Source organism: Tenrec ecaudatus, chromosome 17, assembly GCF_050624435.1.
Source record: "Tenrec ecaudatus isolate mTenEca1 chromosome 17, mTenEca1.hap1, whole genome shotgun sequence".
Classification (NCBI taxonomy): Eukaryota; Metazoa; Chordata; class Mammalia; order Afrosoricida; family Tenrecidae; genus Tenrec; species Tenrec ecaudatus.
The window spans coordinates 9,422,523-9,448,890 of record NC_134546.1 but is presented as its reverse complement, the minus strand read 5'-3'; the positions used below and the strand labels follow the sequence as shown (position 1 = coordinate 9,448,890).

Below are 26,368 nucleotides of genomic sequence, written 5' to 3'. Positions count from 1 at the left end.
CAAGGCTCTACATGTGACCTCCTCCCTGGGGGACAGACAACAGAGAAGGTGAAGGGAGACCGGCAAGATATGACAAAATAATAATCTATAAATTATCAGGGGCTCATGAGGGAGGGGGGAGCAAGGATGGAGGGGGGGGGGGAAGAGGACCTGATGCAAAGGGCTTAAGTGGAGAGCAAATGCTTGGAAAAGGATTAGGGCAAAGAATGAACAGATGTGCTTTATACAATTGATGTATGGATTGTGATAAGAGTTGTATGAGCCACTAATAAAATGTTTAAAAAAAAAAAGAAATACTATGTAGAAGTTCTGTCCTGTTGAGTTGCTACAAATTCAAATCAACTTGATGGCAGTGGGTTTGATTTGGTGTTATGTCTAAGGCACTGCTAGAAGCTAATAATAAAAGGATTAATTTTTTTAAGTCCTTGTCTTCCAAGGCTACACAATCTAGCAAGAGGGGCAGGTACATAAACAACCATAAAACAATTTAAGTGCTGCAAGAAAGGTAAGAGCAAAAATAACTAATTCTATTTGGAATGATGCAAGAAGGAATAGGATTTTCCCAGTGGGAAGAAGTAGGAGACGGACTACTCCAAGCAGAGGGAGCAACATGAGAAAAGGCACAATGAAAATGCACAACCCCCCCAATAAAATGATTTTTAAAAAGAAAAAAATGCACAGCTTTGTGATGCTCACCCTCTCAACACAATTGCTGAAGACACAATGGGTACATAAGCAAATGTGAAGAAAGCTGACGGTGCCCGGCTATCGAAAGAATCTGAGGTCTTGGAGGCTCAAAGAAAAACAAGTGGCCATGTAGCAGGGAAGCAACAAATCCATGTAGAAGCAGCACACCAGCCTGTATTGTCATTAAGTGTTGACAGGGTCATGTAGCAGGCATAAGATCCAAAACAAAATAAACAAAAAAATTGTTGAGAACGAGAGAGGGTCGGAGCAAAGACCCCAAATCCATCTGTGGACAATAGGACATCCCCTCACAAAAGGGCCACAAAGAAGGGATGAGCCAACAAGGGCCCAGTATAGCACCGATGAAACACACACTATTCCTCTGGTTCTTTGAGGCTTCCTCACCCCCACGATCATGACCCCAGTCCTGCCTTTCAGTTCTGGCTAGATTAGAGCATGTACACTGACATATATATGTAAGAGCTCATGACACCTGGAATCCAGGTCAGATAAACCCCTCAGGAACAGAAATGGGAGTAGCAATACCAGGAGGGTAGGAAGGGGGAATGTGGAGGGAGAAGGGTGAGTAAGGGGGAACTGATAGGAATAATTGACACATAACACTCCCCCCATCATCCACAAGGGGGACGAACAACAGAAACATGGGTGAAGGGAAACAGTAGTCAGTGTAAGAAATGAAAATAATAATTTAGAACTTATCAAGGCATCAAGAGGGTGGGAGTATGGGGGAAGAGGAAAAAAGAGGAACTGATACCAAGGGATCAAACAGAAAGTAAATGTTTAGAAAATGATGGAAACTTATATACAAATATGATTGATACACTTGATGTATCCATTATTATAAAAGTTGCAAGAGCCCCCAATAAAATGTTCTTTTTTAAAAATGCAGCTTCTCTGAGAAATAGTAAGTAGCCTGTTATGGCTAAAATACTCCTGCAGAGTAATGGTAGGAGATATGTGAGGGATTTTGAACATTCGTTAAAATAATAATAATCCACAAAAGCAGGAAGGAGAAATGACTTGTTTCTTTGAAAGAAAACTCTGTGGTTATGTGAATGGCTAACAAGAGAAGGCAGATAGAAGAAAGGCCATGAAACCAATTAGAAGACTATTGTACCAGGCTTGGGTAGTAATTGTGGAATTGAAGCAAATGGGCTGAATGTATTTGAATGTGCTGGAGAAGTAATATCACCTGAACATGATGACCTCTTGAATGGTCAATGTAAAGAACGATGACTCAGATGCCACCAGGTATTTGGCTTGAGTGGTTATTTGATCTGAACAATAAAGGTGTCAGCTCAGTTTCTCAGGTTATCTCTAAAACATAAGCAGCCCTGTGGTCAGAATAAATTGTACAAAGTCTGCAGTTCAAGACCACTAGCTTCTCTGCGGGAGAAAGAAGTGGCAGCCTGTTCCCATAAAAATGTACAATCTCAGACACCGAACGGAGTAAGTTAGACTCTGTCCTACAGAACCACTGTGAATCAGAATGGACTTGACAGCAATGAATTCTCTAGTCTCCAAGATAGTGTACACATATTCCTCATTTATAGTTAGGTTCCACCAAAGATCAAGGATGTTGTGTGAAAATGGAGGATGGTCACAAGAGACCACAAAATAGAGGATGACTACACATCATTATGTCACTGCCAAATTACATCCTTACAAAGGGCCAAATTATGTCAACCCACCGAGAATCATGAGCTCGCCAAGTTGACAAAGAACCTCAGCCATCACAGCAAGGCTTACTTTCACTTAGCACTTCCATGTTCGTTACTGTGCAAAAATAGCTATTTTACTATTGGTGGAAGTTCAAAATATCAAATGAGACACAGGAGAGAGAACGGAGGAGTAGGGGCAGCAGAGAGGCTAGAAAGGCTGGAAAAAGAGTTCCAGCTAAGGAGTCTAGTGAGTATCAAAATTATAGACTTTTGGAGCAAAAATGACATCTGCAGTCAGGTGAGCAGATGAAATTTCAAAAAGAAAAAGGAACCATTGACAAATGCTGTCCCTCAAAAAATAAAACAAAAAACCGCATTGCACTGAGTCATAACAACCCTCCATGAGTTTCTGAGACTGTAACTGTCGAGGGGAGTACAAAGTCATCCAGTCTTCTCCAGAGGAGCTGCTGGTGGTTCCAAACGGCCAACCAAGAGGCTCACAGCCCAATGCATAACCCCTACACCTACCAAGGATTCTTTCCAAAGAAAAAGGCAGCAGATAAATATTTAAAGCAAAACTTTTATGTCAATCCTTTTATGTGAAAATATATGAGATCATGAGGTAAGGTTCTCCTGAATAAGACATACAGAAAGTGCCAACCACAACAGAAAAGATGAACAAATCTAGCTATATAAAAACTCTTATTTTAAAAAGAGAGTGGAGAACATTATGTTCAGTAAAGTTATTATATATATAATTTCACAAAGCCACTGTTAGGAAGGGTGAAAAAAAACATCAGATTGTCAAAGATTTTAATTTAATGTACCACCAAGCTTTGACAAAGATACCGAGCAACTATAATTTTCGTGCATTACTTGGGAATGTAAACTCAAACACTCTGGAAAACTGTGTCATTACCTAGTCAAGTTGAAAGTATGCACCCCCTATAGCTCAGAAATTTCATTGCTAGTAGCTTCCTGTGTGCACCAGGATACACAAAAACACGGTCAGACCACCATGGTATGTAATTGCCCCAAACTTGAACCTCACTGATCCATCAACAGTAAGACAAGACTCCACTGTATTCCATAGTTGGAGTCAATTCCAACTCACAGCAACTTCATGGGTCAGACTTGAACTGTGCTCAGTCTGAAGAGTTATAAATAGCTGTTTGTTTATTTTTTCAGAAGGAAATCACCAAACTTTTCCCCAAGATATCTTTGAGTAGACTCAAACTACCAACCTTCCTATTAGCAGCCAATCCCATTAACTCATTGCATAATAAGTTTTAACTTAATTAACTGCCCTCCAGACGATTACAACTCTCAGAAATCCTTTTGGGAAAAGTAAAACTGCCCTTGGGGGTTTCCAAGGTTTTAAATCTTTCTGGGAACAGAAAGTCTCATCTTTCACCAGCTTCTGGTATTTCAAAATGTTGATCTTGCGATTAGCAGGCCAACTCATAACCCACTATGCCACCAGGGTTCCTTAGATAAGCCACATGCCAAGGAAAAAAAGTCACAAAAATAAGGTAATAGGATTCTACCAATAAAATCCAGAAGAGACACAGTGAAGCTATACTGTCTTAGAATGTACATACAAATGGTTTTATTTGGAAAAGAAATACCAGATAAGCAGTAACTGAAAAACAAGAGTGGTTACCTCTAGAGAGACAGAAGAGATTATGATAGGCAAAGGTTATCAAAGGAAATTCTGGTATGCCAATACTATTCTACTTTTTGTCTTGGGAAATAGCAGTTATATGGTGTTTAGTACATAAGCATTTCATAAAATGTACATGTAAGTATTATGGACTCTTAAGCATACTTTAAAAAATCATTTTATTGGGGCTTTAACAGCTCTTATCACAATCCATACATACATCCATGTGTCAAGCACATTTGTACATATATTGCTATCATCCTTTTCAAAACATTTTCTTTCTACTTGAGCCCCTGCTATCAGCTCATTTCCCCCCTCTCCTTCTCTCCCTCCCTCATGAACCCTTGATATATGTTTTGTTTTTTTCATGTCTTACAACAACCGCTGTCTCCCTTCACTTACTTTTCTGTTGTCCATCTTCCTAGGAGGGGGTTATATGACGATAATTGTGAAGGTTCCCCCTTTCTCTCCCCACTTTCTCCTTTTCTCCTGGTATCACTACTCTCCTTATTGGTCCTGAGGAGTTTATGTCCCAGATTCACTGTGTTTTGAGCTCTGATCTGTACCAGTGTACATGCTCTGGTCTAGCTGGATTTATAAAGTAGAATTGGGGTCCTATAGTAGGAGGGAAGGCATATTTTATAATTTAAATTTTTCTCCACCCCCTATATAATTTAAATTTTAATGAACAAAACTTTAAAGTGATCTTACAATCAACAAGAGATATGATGGTGAGAAGTAATCAAAATGGATCTTGATTCTAAGAATACTTTCAAGAGATGGAGAAACTAGCTATGAAAAACTGAGGGATGGTGGGGCGTTGAGACACTCTGACAGGCTCTAGGGGTGGAGTGGGCAAGAATTTTTTGGTAGCCTTGAAATATAAGCACAGGCAGTCACATCTTCTGTCTCCACACAAGGTCTGCCCCGAATGTCTTCCCCTATGGCAGTTCAGTGTGTTACAGGTGATCTTTGACCTGGTGGTGAGTCTACCTGCTGTGTCCTCAGAACCCTGTTTCCCTCCCTGCCTGAGCCTAGGGGGAGGGCTGCACAAGAAGGTTATGTGACAGAGTGTACCCAGAAGTCATGTCACTCAGGTTACTTAATCTTCTTTCTCCATCTGTTTGATTTGACCCACCAAGGGGAAAAGCAAAAGACTTCCCTTTAAATCAATCAAACGACCCAGAACAAAAAGTCACAGAAAGGTGAAAGAGGGGGAGTGCGGAATGGAGACCCAAAGCCCATCAGAAGACAACTGGACATCCATCCCCTTACAGATTTGTCACAAGGAAGAGATGCAGTCAGGATGTAGTATAGCACAGATGAATCATACAACTTTCCTTTAGAACTTTAATACTTCCTCCCCCCCCCCACTATCATGACCCCAATTCTACCTTGCAAATCCGGCTAGACCAGATCATGTACACAGGTACAGATCAGAGCTGGAAATCCAGGACAGATAAACCCCTCAGGACCAATGAGAGGAGTAAAGGGGGAACCGCTAACAATGATCTACCTATAACGCCCTCCCAGGGAAATAGACAACAGAAAAGTGGGTGAAGAGAGACATCAGCCAGTGTAAGAGATGACAAAATAATAATTTACAAATTATCAAGGGTTTGTGAGGGAGGGAGGAGTGGGGGGGGGGCGGGGGGAGGGGAAAATGAGGAGCTGATACCAAGAGCTCAAATAGAAAGCAAATGTTTTGAGAATGATGAAGGCAACAAATGCACAAATGTGCTTGGCACAATGGATGGATGGATGGATTGTGATAAGAGCTGTATGAGCCCGCAATAAAATAATTAAGTGATAATAATAAATCAAACCATCAAAATGGCAGACTTTCCATCACAGTTTCCATTTTTGTGTCATATTTTTGCAAACATTCAAAGGCTAATTTTAAATACAGGTCTAATCACATCTTTCTCCAGGAGTCCCACTTGGTTTTTAGGAAAAGTTTTATCATCATAAAAAAAAAGAGAAATCAAGCAATCATGATATTAATCAATTTTGTAAATTCATCTAAGATTAATTACTTTAAAATCTGTTTCAAGGCTGGTGATGGGACTTCACTCATTCACCAATGTTTGAGTCCGACCTTATATCAGGCACTGTGCCAAGAAGTAGGACCCAAAGAAAATGCACTTCTACTTCTTACACTTCTTGGACCCCCACTGATTTCTAATTGTGACTGGATGAAAGATTTCGCTAATTTATTGTTGGAATGCAATCTCACGGGAAAGTTTTTCAGCTCATAAATTCAGATTTAAAGGTATGCCAGAATGATCAACTGTTATGGGCTATACCTCAACTGAGGAAATAAAAGGAGAAAATAGACCCTAGAGGTTTTCTCTCCTCCAAGTAAGAGCAGCAGCAGGACAACCCAAACCTCACTGCTGTCAAGTCCATTCTGACTCCTGGCCACCTGCAGGGCAGCGTAGAACTGCCCTGTGATTTCAGAGACTAACTCTTTCTGTGGTAAGTAGAAAGCCCCAGTGGTTTTGAACTACAGACCTTGAGACAAGTAGCCTAATACTTAACCCCTATGCCACTAAGGCTCCTTTTAGCAGCAGTAATAGAGGGTTTTAAAAAACTGAAAAAGTAAAAATACAATTTAAATAAGATTTTCACACTTTACTGTTCAATAAAGAAACCTGTATGTATAGAATGATGTGATCTTTATTATCCAACCAGTTTACCAATCAATGATTTTCAGAGCTAACATGAGATGATTTACGCCCCCAGAACAAAGGTTTTAAAAACCAAGCTATAAGCCTCAAAGACCACTTTAAGCAAGACATTCCCAAGTTAGAAGAGGTAGGGGCACAAGAGTGTCTAGATTAACTGTTTATAAGTAAATTAAGCCTCTTTTACATGATTCATCTCATGCCAGTTCCACATATACTCTGTGATTTCCCCTGAATCAGAACCCCTGTAATGAAGACAAGCAGTGTCCAAAGAACCATAAAAAAAAACTTCAGCTGCAGCTAGAACACATGAAGAGTAGCGACTTCTCCCTAACCAACACACAAAGGATTTATAAATCAATTTGGAAAGTCAAATACAGTAAGAAGTTAAAAGGAGGAGACAATATAGGTATCAAACTCATCTTCTCATTGGATGCTCTAATAGTTCCTGCCTGAAAACTCACTAAAATGAGACTTAATAATTGATTCTTAGCCTAATAAAGGTAAGAATTCAGTTACCAAAACTCAAATTGCACAAGTTAAATTCAGCCAAGGCATGTTTTGTTGCTCACATGTCAAATGACAGTAAGTTTTTAATTCACCTATGTTAATATGCTGAAGTCCTTATGTAGTTGCTATCCCCACAGAAGAGGATTTGAATATGAGCACAGCATACCCAATCTGACTGCCCCTGCTAACTATGTAACCCCAAGTAAACCCCTCTGACCTTCACCTACCATCGCCAACCCCCGAAGCCTGAAACAGATGAAAGAAAACAGGCAACGCATGGAAAACAAAATTTCCTCAACCCACTGCAAATACTACAAGTATGTTTTCTTCACTTTTTATTTTAGAAAACATTTTAAACATACAAAAACAGAATACAACAAAATCTTATGCATCCCCAGCTTCATTGACTATCAACTCAATGCTTTTCTGATTTGTTCTAGACTCAACCCACTACTTATCTTCCTCTATCAATTTGAAGTAAATCCCAGACAAAACACCATGATAGATAATTTACTGAGGGCTAAAATCCATGGTCTCTTGTTCTGTGAGTGTATCCATATGTACAACAAAGAATTCTACTAGAAATCTGGATTTGAGAGCCAAAGCAATGAAATCCTGAGTAGAATCTATGGCTTTGAGTGCTATCAAATATCCATATTCAAGAAACAAGATGATAGTTACACCTGGTACATTTTCATAAGAAACATAATTGGACACAAAGCACAACTGTCCCATCAAGAAAGAAAGTGGATGACTTAAAAGCCTACAGAACTCTTCTATCTCATAATTTAAAAATATATTCCAATATATTAATAGTTACTTCTCCAAGAGATTTAAGAAAATCATTAAAATATATTCACGTATGTAACATCAACTTTGTACACTGACAGAACGAACTGCAAATCCACTTTTCCAAGTATATGTAAAAACTTGTTGCTTCATGAATCTTACTATTAAGTGTATGTAGTCATATTATTTGCTATGAGTATATTATTTGTATATATATTTCATAACAGCATTTAATTTTAAAAAGAAAATAGGATTTTACATCAAAATAGTTATGAGGCATCTAGAGTTTTGAATACATAACATTTATGTAGTGAAAACATATTATAAGCCTTTTATACACATAACTTGTTGAATGAGACCATTATGCTCACATTTTACTTTTTAACCTGTGCTCAAACTAGTTATTTAAACTCCACCTCAATCGTGAAAGAATGAATTCACACACTCAAGTTTCTTAAATCCTAATTTTACCATCCACTTCCAAAGCAATTTTAACATTTCCTACAATTGTCTCCATAGGCTATTCTCTCAATATTAACCTTAAAAAACCCAAATCAAGGATTTGTGATTTGGGCGATAGAATGTACTTTTGTCCCCTTGATTATATCCCTAATCAAGTAAAGAATCTGAAGAGGTTAAGAAAAGTATAGTTTTTAGAAGCATAATAGATTTTATCATTGAAATTTTGTTGGATCATCATTGATGAAACTGCACACAATTCCTTAGTTGATCAGGAAAACATTGTAAACACTTGATATTTGAAGTAATCCTAGAAATGTAAATGGCAATTCCATAAAGGAGAGGAATGTGCACTTCCCTTGAGAGCACATCATGTATTCCTTTGCTTTTTTGTTTTTCCGTTGGAAAAGTGGGTGTATTTAGAAGTAGTTTCCACTTTGGCTAAATTGTGTGACTGCCACTTCATCTAAGTTACTAACTAACGGTTTCTTGGCATATATTTATGACTGGTGAAGAAATAGCCCTACTGTGTTTTAAACACAATCCAATTCCGTTTCAATGCATGATTAAAGAATCATCAGGTGAGAAGCATTTTCTGTGCTCCTCAAAAACAATTCCAATTCTTTTTTTTCTTTTCAGAAATCAGTTACTATCATCAGGAAGATTAAAAGGCACCATTTCTTTTCTTCTCAAGAGTCAGCTACTGAACACAGTCAAAAATTAAAATCTAAATAAAGCTTCTCATTTAAAAAGAAGTATCCTCTGATACCAAACCACTGACTTAAATAGATTAGTTGTTGAAGACAACAAAGATGTTTTCTTGTTTCCAACTAAGCAGTCCATTGCTGTTACTTTGTATACCTCTTTAATTTGGTAGCTTTTTTACTTAGAGCATTGTAAGAGTCTTGAATATAAATATTTTTTGTCAAACTTATGAGATTTTTGAAGCTTATTTTGGATATTAAAATGTATAGGGAAAGGGAGAGAAAGTGTGGAAAATACAGAATAACTTATTCAGAACTTGTTCAGCTTTTAATTAGGGAATCTTATAAAGATGTCTTGTTGCTGTTCTTAAATTAATTCTCTATCAGAAGCCAAGTGATTTTTTAAACTTCTGAATAGTAATGATACAGATTCTCTTTACCAATAATGTATATATTAACTATATTTATATACCAGATGCATTTCATTCCTGGCTCTATAAAGAAAATCTAGTGCCTCATTGCTTAATGATATCATTAATATTAATTAATTCTGCCAGCCTCAGTGGTGAATTTTCTATTATCATAACTTAAATTAAAAAGAAAAACACCGCACCTCAGCTGTAGAAAACGGCTGTTTTTACAAAAAATACATGAAAAATACTAGCAATTTCTTTTGACAGACAAGAAACGAAACCACTCCACTTTCTGGTCGCTGTAATTTAGCAGACATAAATTTGCTGGCATTCAATATTTGAAGTTTTCAACTATTTTCATCCTCAATTAATTTTCCTTTCCCGTTTAATACCTTGTCCTTAAAACTATTCCCCCCCCCCCCCCTGAAACACACACGTTCACCATTTAGGGAATTCTCTCCAATCGCCCCAACAAGCCAGGGGTACAAGATACCTGGAAAGCCCGGAACAAACGCTGTGACTCCACTTAGACCTTTTCACCGCTTCACAAACCAACGCAGCGCCATTGAGATACTTGGCAAAAGCCGAAACTCCTTTAAAGTCACACACATACGGGCTCATCCTTTCTACTCCTCAAGTACCTCGCCCTCAGCCGGTCTAAGGACAGAGAGTGAGCAGAGGGAGCGGCGGCGAAGAGGGGACCAAAGGGCGGGGGTGGGGGGGGGGGAATGGCCGGCGGTTGGCGTCTACTGGGCGCTAACTCTCGAGCTTCCCAGGCATCTCCTAAAAAACGCCTGCTACTTTTCCAAAGGGGCCCGCGAACGCCGAAAGCCCGCGACCAGCCTCTCCTCCCAGCTGAGAAGGGTAACAGGTGGCCGCACGCGCGCACTCGGCCCCGCCGAACCCGCGGGCTCCGCTCACTTACCGAGCTCCGGCGTCGGCTGCCTGGGGGGCCGCGAGGCCCCCCTCCTCGCTGCGGGGCTCCCGTTTGGCGGCGCCGCCGGCCCGCCAGAAGCACGTGCCTGTGCTTCCACGACGCCGGGCCGCCCGACTGCGCAGGCGTCGAGACTTGCGGGCGCTGGCGGGGCCTAGGGTCGCCCTGGTGTTCTGACCCGCCAGGTGGCGTCTGGCATGCCCAGCGGGTGTGGGGCCGGACAAACCAACGAGGAAACTGAGGCCCACGGGGGTGAGGGGGAGTCGATGTTCTGGCCTGGAGGCCACGCGGTGGTGCGAAAGGGTGCAAAGCCAGGTCTCCTGAGCTCAGGCACTGAGCAGCGGGAGGACTCCGTGGAAACGCCTTCAGGGAATGTGGGCGGGAGCAACCCAGCCTCTGGCTTTGGCCCCGAGTGGGCCCACTTAAGTGCATCCGGCCCCCTCCCCCGCAGCGCCGGCCCGCCGCCCGCGCGTGCGCTCTCCGCACCGGAAGGCCAGAGCGCCCCCGGCAGGTGGGGCTGGACGCTGCGTTTGCCTGGAGGCACCGCCCCAAGAGGGAGCTCACCGGGACATACTTGGCTGGGCCCCGCGCCCGGACCCGCGTCCCGACGGGCGGCCTGGCGCGGCCCGGCTCTGGCCGCCGGCCTCAGGCCTGCAGGGAAGGCTGCGGAGTGGAGGGCGGTCCGGCGGGTCCGAGGGGGAAGCACGTGCGCGCGAGCCGGGCCCGGGAAATCCGGAGCAAGGACGCGCCGAGAAGCCGTCTCTCCAGCCGAGGCTAGAAGGCCAGCGACGTGGCACATGCGGACCCCGGGGGAAGGGTCGTTTTCCAAACCCGGCCTGACGCTGCATCCTTGAGCCTCACAAGGAATAAGAAGAATAAGGGGGTTGGGAGTCACTGCGCAGGGCACTTTTCGTTGTTTCCATATTTCCTGCCCGCCTGTGGTATAGTCGAGGTGTCAGACCAAACAGCCCGCGCAGCTCCGGGACCCGTTTTCCCTCAGGGCGAGGTGGACCTGCCCGCAGGACCCTCCGCCCCAAACCGGGACGTTTCCTCCGCGGCCAAAGTGAGACACGCGTCCTCGTCGACTTTGCCACGTTTCGTGTTTGTGTGGTAAAAAAAAAAATTGACAAGTTAAACAAAGGTGATTTGGTTACGCCTGACCAGAGGCTGAGGGTTCAAGGGACATTTTAACACATGCAGGGGATGACGCGGGTCCCCTAGGCACGATGAAGCCCCCTGGGACAGCTCAGTAGTGCACAACGTTGTCCGCTGCCAACGTGCAGGACAGGACATGGATGGGGTTTTGGGTCTTCTCCCCGCCCCCCCCCCCCGTCGTTTTGTTTTCTTTCCTTTTGGGCTCGGCTCTGAAGAGCATTACTGAAAGATCCTTTCCCGCCTCTTTACCCTCTTCCCTTCCCCCTCTTCTTTCTCGTGCAAGCAATTAGGGGGAAGAAATCAGTGCCAGGTTCCTGCACCTGAAGAGAATGGAATTGCTTAGGGGATTGAGTCCTGACACCTGTCTCTACTGGAGATGGCAGAGGGGGGTGTGAGGTCAAACCGCCTGGGGCGAAGTCCTGCGTTTGGGGACTGGGCATTCCCCAAGAGATTTTTTCAGGGGACTCTTCTAACCACGCCCTCCCGCTGGGCCTTTTGGCCCCCTGTCTTCGTGCGGGTCATTAACATGGGAATTCTTAGCACCAGGCTTCCCTTGCTTCCCCCCCCCCCCCGGCCCCACTCCTGACCCGGACCTGGGGCTGGAATCAGAAGAGCAACGCAGACAAATCGTTCATTAATTTGCATTTATTTTCGGGAAATAATGTAGATAAACGAGAAGAAGTGGTGGGGGAGGGGAGGGAACTGCCTTACATTTCAACAAGTAATTTGTGATCTTCACATCGGACAAATCAAATTTACAAATTACTTTCCCACCTACTGGACGAAGCGGCCAAAGCCAAAACTGAAACAACAGGCGCGCGAGCTCTCCGCAGATTTCGGAGAGTGAAGGTGCACTAAAAACTCACTAGACAAAACAGGGTTCTTTAAAGAGCGAATCCGACAAGGGAATTTGAACTGAGGCTTGGGGCCTGGGTTTGACGTCTGTCTTAACATAATGTAGGTATTTTGATTTCGGTTGTAGCTTGTTTGGGGTCACCAAACCACAACCGTGACCCTGCACTTACAAGGGGAAAAGGGGCTTGTTCTGAAACCCCTGTCCAACCTACCTCCCACCCCGCATGCCCTGCCTCCACTGTCACCTCCACACTTCCAACTCTCCCAATCCTCGGGGGCCAGCTTCCTGGAATCAAGCGTTTCTCTTTAATAAATACACCACCAAGGGAGGAGTTGGGGAGAGGACAGAACGGCTTTACAACTAAAAAACGTAAAAGCGCCATCTTTTGAGGAAGATAGGAAGGGACAGAAGGGAAATATTTTTTGCTTTTTATATATATGTATATTTATGTATATATATATGTATACTGTATATATCTTAAAGTTCTGTTTCCTGGGCGCTAAGATTTGAGATATGCTCAGTTTTCAACAGCAACTAACAAGTTAAAGTGGTCCCTGGAACGGACCAACAATGTACATCGTTCCCGCAGCGGTGGAAGAGCGAGCCAGTTCCGAGAGGGCAGGGGGGGAGGGGGGGTGGACGCTGGCTTGCGCACTGGGGGGATGGGGAGCGCTCCCGCAGGCCTAGCCCCAGCGCACCCTGGCAGGAGGGGGAGGGAGAGGGATCACTACGTAGCTCAGGCCTGCAAGTGAGGAGTGGGGGCCCAGGGCAGCTGAGAGGGTGGCAGTCTTCAAGAAACACTTAGTGGTTTTTGGATTTGGAGTGGTGTGTGTGGGGAGTCTGGGTGGGACAGAAACACGCCAGTTAGTGAATCCAAGCGTCCAGAAGAATAAATAAAAGTGTTGGGCTCAAACAGCGGGTCAGAACGAAGAGCCCTGGGAGACTGCAAGTGCATAACTGTCCAGAAAGACTGGGAGGGGATCTGTAGGAAGTTCAGTGGGGAGTGGGGAGGGGAGCACCCAGCTCCAGCTCAGAAAACAGGTGGGTTGAGCCAAGCACCAGATCCCCATTAAGGGGCGGGCAGGCGGGTGGGTTTGCACATCCCCCAAGCAAATGACACGAAGATGGGGGGTGCGGGACAGCAGTGCAGGCAATGGGCATCTTTTGGGGACACAAAATTAAAGTTCTGGAGAAGCCAAGGCGGGCGGTGCAGCAGCAGCAACAGCAGCAACAGGACGGGGACCACAGCGGGCGAAGGTAGTTGCGTTTCTTCTCTTCCTTCCACTCCTGGGCTCACAAGACCTGGAACCGCCACGAGGCTTGATCTTTATAGTCCAGGCAATCGGTGGAGTTGAAGTTGAGTTTCCAGGCGGAGGAAGCAGTGGCTGCGCCAGGCTCCTTGTAATCCAAGCAGTCAGCAGAGTTGAAGGCGAGCCCAGAGCCGCCATAGCCCTGGTGGTGGTGGTGGTGGTGGTGGTGGTGGCCCGAGGACTGGCTCAGCGGGTGGTGTGCATGCGGATGGTGGTGGTGGTGGTGTCCCGCCATCGAGGAGGGTGCCATGGGGCTGAGTTGGTGTGGATGGTGATGTGAGTGCATGGGTGTTAGGTAGGAGCTGCAGTCCACGCCACCGAAGTAGGAAGAGGAAGGCGCAGGGTAACCTTGGCCATAGCTGCCGCCCTGGCCGTAGGACATGGGGTAGGAGGCGGCTGCCGAGGCGGCGCCAGCGGCCACAGAGCGCTGCATGCAGGATGCGTTGCTAGGCGCGGCCAGGGGCTCAGGCAAGGACACCGATGCTGGCGCTGAGCCTGGCGAGATGGAGGCCGGGCTCCAGATGGACGAGGCAGCCGGCGTGCTCAGAGAAGAAGCGGCTGCCACTGCCGGGTTCCCGCCCAGACCGGCCGCTGCTGCAGCCGCTGGGTTGGCGGAGGCGCTGGACGCTGAGCTGGAAGACGAGGCGGAGCTGGACACAGCGGGGGGCGTGAATTGGCCACTGCTTTCGGAGCCGGAGCTCTCCCGCACCGGGGAAGACTTTTTCTTGGCCGGGCGGCTCTTGGTCCCGCTCCCACTCTGCTGCTGCTGGCGGCATTTGGCGCGGCGGTTCTTGAACCAGACCTGCAGCAGGCGGATGGGGGAGAGAAAATCAGCAAGGGTTGGGGAGGGAGCCAGGTGGAACATACTGTTCCCAAGGTTCTTCGACCCACTTTTCCCTACAGGATAAGGAACACAGCCCTTTCCTAGGGAGAACCATCTCCAGACCCTGCCCCCAAGTTCCCAGCTCCCTGAAGCCCCAATCCTTCTGCTCCAAACAAACAAGAAACTTAAACTCACTGCCATCTGACCCAGACTTTAGAGCAAAATAGTGTGTGTGTGTGTGTGTGTGTGTGTGTGTGTGTGTGTGTGTGTACTTGATCCGGCCAGAGGTTCAGCTGAACTTTCTCCACTGGCTGCTTCCCCTTTGCCCCTTGGGAGCCTGCCTCACCTCCCCTGTCTGCTAGAGTGAGGAAAAACGAGAATGAGGAGCAGGCTTGGAGTTGGGGCGGCTTCAAGTCAGCAGCTGGCCCTTGACCTGAGTGGGCAGTGAATGCTTTGTAGGCGAGCAGCAGAAGAACTGGCAGGCTGACAGAAATGGAGCTCTTGGGGAACTCAGGAAGGAAGTCTAGGTGGGATTTTGTAGGGTTTCTGGGCTCTAAGTAGGGAACCAAATGGTGTCCCATTTCATGAAGTTTTCATGCCTCTCAGAGGACACAAGGCAGAGGGCATTCCTGTTCCACTTGTGAGCCTTCAGGGAAAGACAGGATTAAGGCTCTTAAAATTCGCAGTTAGAGTCGGAACAGTATTTCACAGGTCTCTGGATCATAAGAGGAGCCCTGATGTACAGCGTCTGGGATGCTAACTTAACATGGGGCTCTTGGAACCAACCCACCAGTCTCTCCAAAGAAGAATGATATGGAGCAGTCCACTTCTCTGAAGACGGCACCCTTGCGAGCCCTTTAGGGCAGTTCGTTTCTATGTTGCAAAGTCGCTAAGAGTCAGAATCCACTCTAGACCAGTGGCTTTAGTTTGGTTTTATTAAAAAAGAAAACCAACAAAAACAAAAAACCAGAAACCTCAAAACTGGATTTGGGCTGGGTGCCCTGGGGACAGAGGGAGCATCTAAATAAACAAGCAACACAGCCCGGGTTACCATCCTTAGGCAGGATTCCCAGGGTGGAAGGCAAGGGAGAAGGCGAATCGAGGCCCTTGAGGCCAGTGGCCAAGTCCTGAGGCAATCCTAGAGCAGCAGGGGCAAATGTCAGCCCACACAGGAGACCTTACATTTGGGAGCCTCATCTTTCTGTAGTCAAAAAACAAACAAACAAACAAACAAACCCAAAAACGCGCGCGCACAAAAACGACTCTAAACACGGAAAGCACTCCAGGGCCAAGGGCTCTACACCATTTTCTTTAACTTTGCCCCTTCTTCTTGGCCAGAGCCCAGCCCTAGGGGGACTGTGAGAGGGGCCGCTGAGCATGTGAGGCCATCCCACCCCACCATGCTCCCCAGGCTCCCAGAGAACCTTTGTCATCCAGGGCTTGGTCCGGTCCGGCCAGCCCTGCGCCCCACTGACTGACTCTTGGAGCCCCCGTGTGCGCACCTGGACTCTAGACTCCGGCAGGTTGATCTTGAGCGCCACCTCCTCCCGCATGAAGATGTCAGGGTATCTAGTCTTTGCGAAGAGTGCCTCAAGCACGTCGAGCTGCGAGCGTGTGAACGTCGTGCGCTCCCGCCGCTGTTTCCGCGGAGTGGCTGTAGGGACACGGGCACGCAGGGGCGCCTGGGTCAGCGGCGTGGCCAGGCCCCGCGAGGGAACTGGGGCGGATCCCCCCACAGATAGTCCCAGAACCGAGCTCTGAGTAAACGAAACCCTCCCAGGGGGGATGAGCTTGACAGGTCACAAGTGGGAGAAAGTGTCTCCAAAGCCCCAAGGCCGCCCTTTCCAATCTCACAGGTGGGGGGGGAAAAAAAGGAGCAATGCCCCTTCTACCAGGGCCCCTCCCGACACACAAGTTGGCCTAGATGAGGGAGGGTGCACAGAAACAAGACCTGAACCCCCTCCTGAAGGTGGAAGCGGCAAAGGAAACCCAGGGTTCTGCTCAAGAGAGTTGGTACAGCCACAGGTCAGGACACAATTATACTTGGAAGGAGAAACACTCTCCCCTGGCTCAGCCTTTAGATTCCCAGAAAAGAAGTTAGGCCACTCTTCCTTACAAGTTAGGGATCCTCCAAATCTCTCCTCCGTTGCCAGTGGAAAAGGTTGATTAGATCCACAAAAATTATAGCCACTGGAAGGAAAAGAATCCGCGGGCACCTGCAGCCCGAGCAGGTAGAGGCAGGGTGCTCTAGTGATCAGGCCAGAAAGGCACACTTGCATTTTAAGCCGCAGAGGCAAAGGATTACCTGGGCCTGCTGGGCCGAAGCCCTAGGAGAAGGGGAGACTGAGATCCTGACTGCTTTCAAGGTTTTGGTGGGAGTAGCGGGGTGGAGCAGGGAGGGGGGTGGTGGTGGTGGTGCTCACCCGGGTAGCCTACAGAGGGGTGCAGTAGGTCCATGGCTGGCCCGGCTAGGCCCAACCCGTTCATGCCATATGGGGGTTGTTTGAGGTAAGACATCATGCTAACAGCCGGGTGGAGGCGCCCCGATGGATCCAGGGGGCTGGGGCCAGGCGCGGTGCGGGGATCCCACCACCACGACGTCAGTCCTGCGAGCTCAGTTGTGTCTGGGGGTCCGGCCTATGGAGATAAGATACACACAAAAACCGTCAGTTGGAGGGTACTAGGAAGCCAGGTGCCTAGGAATGTGGGGAGAGAGGCCACAGGCTTCGGAACTGCACAGGGCTCAGGTCAACTGGGTTCCCAAGGGCCTAAGCCCTGAGACCACAGCTTTTTTTTTTTTAACTGAACTTTTCTGCGTGGACACTGCCTCTCTCCCGGGCTTAGGAGGAAGGCACTGGCAGGAAGGCCCTGCGAATGAGCTGAGGTTAAAAGTAGGGCCAAGTGGAAGACGACTTAAGGCCCTAAAATCAGGTAGCTGGGCCTCAAGTCTAAACTAAAATGTTGCGTCTGGCAAAAAACGCCAAGTCTCCTGCTGAACTAGCAGACGTTCACATAGCACCCTAGCCTCACGCTGCCCCAAACACGAAGCGTTATATTGTTTGTTTGTAATGTTTTGAAAGCTGGACAAAAAGATGGGCCCTCTTGAGAGCCAAAGTGAAGCCCTGCGTAGGGCGAGCTGCACCTGGCCTCTTGGTCAACTTAAGGAGCTTGGGAAGCTCCATTCTTTTCAAGGTTTCTGCAGTCACCCCGCAGCTGGCCTCTATGCCTAGCCTGGGAAAGATCCCGCTTCCTGCAGGTAAGTGCTCAGGTCTCAGAGGCGGCCAGAAGGGAAAAGGGCCTCTGTAGAGGTGTCCATTCCAAGGGGTTCCCAGGGGGTGCCTCTGTGGCAGCCTTCGTTGGGGGCGCGGGAGCGGCCTTCCTTCTGCTGGGTCCTGGCTATGGGCAAAGAGGCCTGGGCTGCGTGGAATGGTGACCTGCTGTGCGCTCCAGAAACCCAGGGTATCCCGAAGACCGGAGTGGAGCCCGTCCCGTGCGCACCCCTTCGTCTGTCTCCCCGCCGCCCCAGGACCAGAGCGAAACTAAACAACTAGGCCTCAGAGGCGGCGCCCGCCGGCCCGCGCTGCCCGCTCCTGGGAGGTCCAAGCCTTGCTTGCGCAGCTGCCCCAAGCCGAGGCGCTCCGCTCCGAGTCAGGAAGGGGGTGCTGGGAGGGAGACTGGGGCCCCGGGGCCTGGTGGCTTCATCCCGCTTCGCGGGAACTTAGTGAAGCAGGCCGTGGGAGCTGGGCTGGGAAGTTCAGCGGAAGAAGTTGGAGCCCGAGAAACCCTCGCCCCGGGTCCTCCGCGACCCGGGCCAGTTTGCTGGGCGCGAAACCACTGGGACTTTTGGGCCGGGGACAGGGGCCGCCGGCAGCACCGTTTTCAAAGACTTTCGGCAAACTTTAGCACTTCGCTTAGCTGACTTCGGAGGAGGCGGGGAGGGGGGAGGGGGCGCGGGGACGTAACCCGCGCTCGGGGGCCCTTCGCGCCCAGAGAGGGGTGCCGAGGCGGTCCCCCGGCCCCGCCCCCAGTCTGAGCCCGGAGTACGAAAGGACTCACTGGAGGAGGGGGAAGCCACACGGGCGACGCTCTCCCCGCGTCCTGGGAGGCCGGGTGCCTTGCTCCTTACCTGCCCTCAGCTGCCGCGGCCGCTCACCATCTACCTCGGGCCCTCACCTAGACCCGCGGGGCGGCCAACCTGCAAAACAGAGGGGCGCGGGAATCACCCGCCGGCCGGGGCGCGGCTGCGCTGGGACCCCTGCTTGCTTTCTTTTCCCAACTTCCCTCTCCCATCCCGCTCGCCTCTCCCCGAGGTTCCCTGTGTGTCCCATCGGGTTTCTTTTTATTGCACAGACACTTTGTTTGCAAAACCCCCACACGCTCCCGGGACGGCGGCTCTCCGGGGCTTGCGCCGAGGGGCCACAAAGGGGGGGTGCAGGGGTGCCAGGGGCAGAGTTGGGAGGAGGCTCGGCCGCGGCGCGGAGGCGGCGGGGGCTAGGGAAGTCTTGCAGAGGCACTTTGGCAAACTAAATAAATCAAGCGATTTACCTTGTCGCAGCGGCTTGTCTTGCTCGGTTGTTTAGGTGATTGGAAATGTAGCCTGATGAAGATTGATCACCTTTCTACTGCCCTCCCCGGGTATGTGAACGCGAGGCGAGTGCGTAACGGGGCTAGGCTGCCAATCGGGGGCCCCGGGCGGGCTGAGTGACAGCGAGCCGGGCAATGGCAGCTCGAGCCGAGGGTTACCTCTGCGCGCCCCCGCCCTCCCCCGCCCCCGCCCCCCGCCCGCGCCGCCCGCCAGCCCGCCCCGCCCCGGCCGCGCGCTCACTCCGGGACGCGGCTGGCACACGCCGCGCGGAGCCACGCAAGGAGGGCGAGCGCCACGCCGCAGCACCGGTCACAGAGGGGCGCGGGTCCCGGGGCCTGTCCCGGGGGGCCCCGTCCCTCGCCCGCCCTCTCGGCGCTAGCGAGGGAGTGGCGGCCGGGAGGCGATGTGCCGGAGAACCGGTTTCTTCGCTCCCCGGCGCGCCCACCCAGCTCAGCGGCCGGCGTGTGGGTGCGAAGACTCAGGGGCCGCGGGCCGGAGGAGCGGCGCGGGCCCCCAGCCCCTCTCGCGGCGTCTCCTTCCCGGCGCCGTCACCCGCTGAAGGACGCCGCGGGCGGCTCGTGCCGGTGCAGGCAACTTTGCTGAGCGCGGGAAGAGCTCCCAAAGCGCGGCTGGCCTCCCGGTGACAAGCCTCCAACAAAACTCGGGAGCCCCGGAATGGCACCCGCAGGGGAAACGCCGCGCGTACCTGCTTCGCCGCGTTCCGGGGCCCCCACCCCATCCACCCCAGGGTGCTTTTAGGGTTTAAACGCTTCCCGTGAAATGTTCGAGCTCAGCGCCCCTGCCCTCTCTCCCTCGCACACTCTGCTGAGTCCAAAGGGTCGGAGAGGAAACTTTCTCGTGGCCACTCGGTCGCTCTCGACTTTCTCCGTTTCATCTACCGGGGAGAGTCTGGTGGGAAACGGGGCCACGGGCCCCTGCCGTCCATTTCCTTTCCATTCGCCGCCAAAGTGGCCTCCTTGAGGCGATGTCCCCGGCTTGTTCGTACTGGCGATGGCCCTTTCCCAGTGGAACAAACTTCTCAGACACGTCCACCGAGGTGGGGAGGGGGTGGGGGGCTGTTTCCACCCCAGCCTGGAGCCAGCTCCTTCTTTAAATAGCACCTCCTTTTAAATCTTAGGCACGACTTTACTCCTTTTCCAAAAATTCCTGCCCCATCTCTCTGATCCCCCTAGCCCGCCAGGCAGAGTGAAAAGTTTGGACAGGGGCGTCAGGCCGGGTTCAGGAGCCCAAGGGCGCCTTGAGGCGGGGGGGACCGGCACTGCCGAGTCGCGGGGTCGAGCCCCGTCCTCAGACTGGGCGCTGGGTGAGGAGGAGGAGGAGGTGGGAGGACAGCCCCGCTGAGTGAAAGCCCCCCACCCCACCCCCACAGCCGCTCTTCAAAGTGCTTTTCCCCTCCCCCCAAGCGACACTTTCCTTTGGAGTCCGAATAAAATACGGTAACAGAATATGATGGAGGGCACACTGTTTCCTTAACTGCTTCTCAAAGAACCCGGGAGATCTTCTTAGGACCTTTAATAAGGCTTTGGTCGGTTCTTTTGTTGATCTCTCAAAATCAACTCCTTCTAATTGAAGTTGGAGCTGAAAGCGAGCTAATGTTCAAAGAAAGTGGCCGCCAGACCAACGAAATTACATTTTTTTAACGACGAGGGAGCATCTAATCAAAGGGGCAGGGAAGGAGGGGTGGGAGTAGGGGGACTAAGAAGGAGAAAAGGAGGTTTCTACAAGACCCTTCTCTGGTTCACAAAAGTCAGCGGCACGGGCGCTTCTCTCCAGAACAAAGACACCGCTGCCCATTCACAAAAGGGAGAGAAAGCTGAATAAAGGAACGAGAGAAAAGGAAAAACATGAAGGGGGGAAAGGCTTTAAGAGCCATGAAGCTGTGCAGAGCACGGCGTTGGCCCCGGTGCGGACAGTGCCCGGGCTCGCGCAGGGCCCCGCCGGGTACAGCCCACTGCGGTCCGCGGTCAGCAGCCCGGGTCCCGGAGCCCAGAGACGGGGCTCAGTCTCCAAGAAAGAACAGACAGACATCCCGCCGCCAGTTCCGGGGACCGGCGCGGGCTGGAGCTCGCTAGTGGGGGTGGGGGGTGCAAGCGTCCTGGAGCGCGCACCGGCCGCGTCCCACTCCATAGCCCGGAGCTTGCCACCCGGGCCTGCGCTGTGTGCCCGTGTTGGCCCGCCCGCGCCAGCGCGTGTGCCCTCGCCCGGCCCGCAGCCTCAGCTTCCAGCTGCCTCCGGCCCCTATTTCGGCGGCTGCCGCAGGTCCGGGCCGGCGAGGTGGGGAGGCCCCCTGCGCACTGGAATGTGCCCGCGCGGTCCCCAGGGCCAGCCGCGCCGGTAGTCGGGCGCTGACGGTTCCAGATGCTGCTGCCGGTTTCGGGGGGAAGTCGGGAGGTATCAAGTAGCACAGATTTTTTTCCCCCTAATGAGAGTATTTATCTAATCCCAAATTGCAGGCGAATTTTCTTAATGCTCAGCCCATAAAACCTCGGGATTAGGAGGAGAAAGAGAGTGGGGTGAGGGGAGAGGGAGGAGAGTGAAATGGGAGGGAGCGAGAGAGAAAGTTTCCAGTGTGCGGTGCAGAGGAAGGACTGAGGCGGCCATCGTCCAGGCGGCTAATGTCCAGGTGGGAGAAACTGGGCCAGAAGCTGCGGCCCTGCCAGCCAGCCATGTCCCACTAGGGACCGAGGAGCGGGCAAGAGGGGGAAGCGCCGGGGGAGGGGAAGCCGGCCCAGCTCTAGGCCCCTGGGCCAGGGAGGGGGCAAGGAAGCTGGGGTCCCCGGGGCTCCGACCCGCGCCCAGGTGACCTCGAGGTCCAGCCAGGCTCTAGACTCGGGACGGGTTCGCCTCCGGGCCGAGGGCGCCTAGCGGGAGGCGAACGTCCCGCACTGGTCCTGGGGCTGTGCCCAATCCTGCTGTCTGCAAAGGTCCTCTTCCATGGCGACCTCCTGGCCCTCTCTTCGCGCAGCTCAGGCTTTCTGGGTCTTAGCCGGCGGCATCCTGGGCCGAACGCAACGAAGTCCGGGCGCCCGCCGAGCGCCCTTGCCAGGGGCCTGACCCCACAGACCCGGGGGCCTGCGCTTCGCCGCCGCTGCGGGGCTTGCGGGCGCCACTGGGCAGCCCCAAAGGAAGCCCCAGGAGACCGGTCAGGTGGGGCCCAGACACCCTAGCTAATCTGTGGCGAGGTCAGGCTTGGCAAGTCGGGTACGTCTAGCGGGATCGCCCCTCAGTGAAGCCCATCCGGAAGGAACGCACCGGAATCCATGTAGCACACTGGGCGGGTGGGTGACTTGGATTGGGCGATTCCGCGCGGCCCTTCCCTGGGGTTAGATTGAGTTTCTGAGCTTTCCCCAGAGCACCGCAAAACTAATTCCCGATTTCACTTAAGTTGCAGTAACTTTTCAAAAACTTTGCTTAAAATCATTTTCTTGCGGTAATCTTACTGTAGCAATCAGCATTTTGAGATGCTTGCAATTGGGAGTCAACTGTATGTTTCCAAAGGCACTTAGTGAATTGTATAATGTGTAACATATATAACACTGCATTTGTTGTTTTTGTTTTAGGCTAAAGGCTAGTGAATGTTTTTCTTTAAATCTTTAGACTTGTTGAATGAGCTTTGTTGGGGATCTCTCTATGGAGGACTCCCCCTACCTCAGCCCCCTATAGCCTGGAATTTCTTGTGTAAAATTCCCTAACACACACACACACACACACACACACACACACACACACACACACGCTGGTTCCCACAATAAATCTCTCCTATAATCTTGGCTCCCACAGACTTGATGACTTACCCTGAGACCTCAGTGCAATACTACAAATAATCAAAAACATTAACATGAAAATTCACCTAGATATTAGCATTTTCCAGTGAAGTGGAATCACACATCCCCCTCCCAATCTTTAATAAAATAGATGACCATTTTTCTGGATGATAGTTTAAACTGCTTAGGAAAATATGACTATGTGCTCTTCACTTCCAATCTGTGTGTCAGCAGGGCCCCTTTGGGGATGGTGTCAACTTATTCAGCTCCAAATACAACCAGAGGACTGTTTTTCACATGAAAACCCTTTAAGGACACACAAACTTCCCTTCATTCAAAGTGTCAAGTTTTCATTTGAAGAACGTAAAGTCAGTGTTTAAGGTAAGAAAGTTTCTGATTTTATTGAAAATTTATATATGACTCAGTAATAAATAAACAGGTAACCATTTATACACACACACAAAAGAGAGCTATGCTAGAGAAGAAATATTAACTGGGGGATTTACTCCTAGTGGCAAGACAGACTTCTAACAATACAGAATAAATATTACAGCATTCTTGAGCCAATGTTGAGACCGAATAAAATGTAGGAACCAAGCTCTATGTAATAAACAATTATCCAGAGAAGAAGATGGCGCATCCTCAGATGATAAGACTGTCTTTGTAAACTGATGCATGTCCATTAGTCCCACCCCACAGCCCAACTTCAAATCCCAGGGCACATTACAGGACTAGCCTCTGTCAGAGGCAAGCTCTATTTATCCTTACACAGTGAAATGCCAAATAACTGCAGAAAACCCCACTGGTAAATAGAACACAGTTTAATAAGTAGGTTGAGTATGATCTAACGATAAAATTTAGGTAGCAGAGTAAGTGTTACATATGGCAGGTCTGGGAAAAAAATCATTCATGACATTTTCCTTATACCCTTTTACCCCCCTCCCACCATTATTATGCTATTAATGACAACAACAAAATGTTTTCAAATTTCCCTCCCATAAAAACATGAAGGAAAACAATGAGGGGAATGGTGGGTCATGTTTTCCTTTGGGGGAACAGTTTCTTGAACATCCATCCCCGGTGCCCCTCACTCACAAGGTGTCTGTGCAAATCAATTTCACATGATTCCAAGGAAACAGACGCTAACTCACAAATCCTGAAACCAAGCTGTTATGCAGTTGTGTATCTGATCTAGAATGGCAGGGGAGGGGAGGAGGTGGTGGGAAACAAGTGCGATCCGCAAAACCAAAATTGTAAATCGACAATGAGTTTGACTTTGTCTGGTCTGGGGCCCCCAGAAGCTCCAAGGCTGGGAGAGTTCTGGTCCGGCCCTACTGAAGCACACATTTCTCTTCTTTCTTGGCCATCTTGCCTTTGTTTTGCTCTAGAGTTCGCTCCAAATGCTCGTCTTCTTCTTCGGCCCTGGAAGTCAGACAAAAGGGAAACGAAAATGAGTTTTTCTCAGTGGAGGGCAGGGCAGCGCTCCCCGCTTCACCTTCAGAGTCCCAGCGGTAATGGGGAGCTCAGGGACAGCGAGAGGCTGACACTGCCCGCTCAAGACCTCTGGACTGAACTTCCTACAAACTTCGCCACCACTCGGCAGGTGGCCAAGCCTCAACCCCATCCCCCAGCCCACTACTCACTGCTTCTCCTGGGCGTCCAGGTCCCTGACGAGCGCGTCCCGCTTGTTCACCAGGGTCACCAGCTCATCCAGCAGGAGCTGCTCGCGGCGCTTCTGGGCCTCGGTCTTCTGCCAGTCTGCAGAGGTGGGAGGCTCGCTCGTTACCCACCAGCAGGGTCTCCGCACACCCGGTCCCCGCACCCCCCTTCCCGCCTTTTCCAGTCTCCCTGCATTTCCCAGCAAACCGTCATGTGAAGCCACTGTGTGGTGTGTTCTGGGAACTTGGCCGCGGTGGCGAGGACGACACCCCTAAAAGACCCGACTTTCTGTAAAGATGTCCTGCAGATGGACCCTGCGGGCCAGGCCAGGTGTGAGCCGAGCCCGTGGCCCGAGGTGCGCAGCGGAACCCGAGCGCCACGGAGGGGGCGCCAGGCGCAGGGGGCGCACCTCCCAGCGAATCTGCCGGGAGCCTCGCCTCCTCTCCCCGCCCCCACTCTCCCCCAAACAGCCCAGTCTTCACTCCTTGCCACGGCGCTCGGTTTTAGCAGTTGGATGTATCTCACACTGGGCGCCATATGCTTCACAATAACTTTAAAAGTAGTGAATCGGCTAATTAGCATTTTTCTTTGAAGTAAAAACTAAATTTGCTCTGCAATATTCCACTGCAGCTCTCTCTCGATCGCGTTCGCATCACAGCCAGTTTTCTTTTGGAGAGCTTGGCTGGGTGGCTTGAAATCAAAGCACTTTTGCACTGGGAAAATGACATTTTCTTTTTGAAACCCCGCGCCACAGAGTTGGAAGCCCGGACGAGGAGGGCTCTGTCCACGGGCACGGGCCGCTTTCGGAGGGTCTTAGGCCCCAGCCAGGTAGCTCCTAAACTGCGCTGGTCTAACCATTTCCTTCAGATGAGCAGCAGCCTCGTTGAACAGAAACGACCCAATCGAACATTTAAAGCACTTTTGAAACCAAAGCCAACTGCTCTCTGGCCAGACTGTAAGGGCTCGTAGCTGTCAATCACCCCCCAGTCTACCCCGCCTCCCTCATTAGGAAGGTAAACAATGAAAAGAAGTAGATGATGAAGCCGATAGCAGAACAAATGAGGACCTAGAGGGAAACAGGACACCGGCTTCAAATCCAAACCAAATCCAAAATCCCCCCTCACAGCCAGGGGCTCACGCAGTGTCCTTCCCGCCCCTCCCCCAGGAAAGGCACTTTCCAAAAAAACAGAGGGAGCGCAGGCCTTTCGGTGCCTCACTTCGCCCTCCATTGCCCTGGGCAATCACGTTAACACTCACTAGGCTGGTGCTTATTCAGATAAACCTAACAATGCTCACCACTGGTTACCATGTGAATCTTCACAAACCACACAAGAATGCGCTGGTTCAAATCTCCCCGACCCCCTCCAAAGCAGAATTTATTCAAGAGAGCAAACTGCTCAGCAGCTTTTGAAAGCAAACGGTGCCGGAGGGAATTCCACCTCGTATCGACAATTTAAAATAGACGCGTCATCGTGCAACGACGGGTATAATAGCAGAATGATGGCAAAAGGCTCCCAGGAGTTATTCAATTCTATCACTAGTCGTTTAAACCATAAGCTCGAGTATATCTGTATCCACATACAGATATAAAGAAAACATGCCATTTATTAGTGGCCTACAAAACATCTATCTGCAAAACACAAGCACGCAAAATAACTTCACCATTT

General features: G+C 50.0%; 2 protein-coding genes across 6 annotated transcripts in view; both read right to left on the bottom strand.

The window, feature by feature from the left end:
• Positions 1-13,832: 13,832 nt before the first annotated feature.
• OTX1 (orthodenticle homeobox 1) lies at positions 13,833-17,192 on the bottom strand. Of its 3 annotated transcripts, XM_075535911.1 has the most exons (6): positions 17,096-17,192; positions 16,662-16,669; positions 16,175-16,354; positions 14,476-14,651; positions 14,326-14,391; positions 13,833-14,295 (listed from the first exon to the last, which is right to left on the bottom strand). In XM_075535911.1, exons 1-6 carry the CDS (start codon positions 17,190-17,192, stop codon positions 13,833-13,835), a joined length of 990 nt encoding a protein of 329 aa, XP_075392026.1. The 3 variants fall into 3 exon arrangements, with proteins under 3 accessions (XP_075392026.1, XP_075392027.1, XP_075392025.1); XM_075535912.1 differs by lacking the exon at positions 16,662-16,669 and having other exon boundaries at positions 16,175-16,326; XM_075535910.1 differs by lacking the exon at positions 16,662-16,669 and having other exon boundaries at positions 13,833-14,651; positions 16,175-16,326.
• A 6,234-nt stretch (positions 17,193-23,426) lies between these two features.
• Positions 23,427-26,368, bottom strand: part of EHBP1 (EH domain binding protein 1) — a 345,289-nt gene continuing 342,347 nt past the window's right edge. For all 3 annotated transcript variants that reach the window (XM_075535992.1, XM_075535993.1, XM_075535990.1), the window contains exons 22-23: positions 24,686-24,800; positions 23,427-24,464 (exon numbers count right to left, since the gene is read on the bottom strand). In XM_075535992.1, the coding sequence (XP_075392107.1) occupies positions 24,374-24,464; positions 24,686-24,800 (206 nt within the window). In that variant the 3' untranslated portion in view covers positions 23,427-24,373. The remainder of the gene's footprint in view (positions 24,465-24,685; positions 24,801-26,368) is intronic.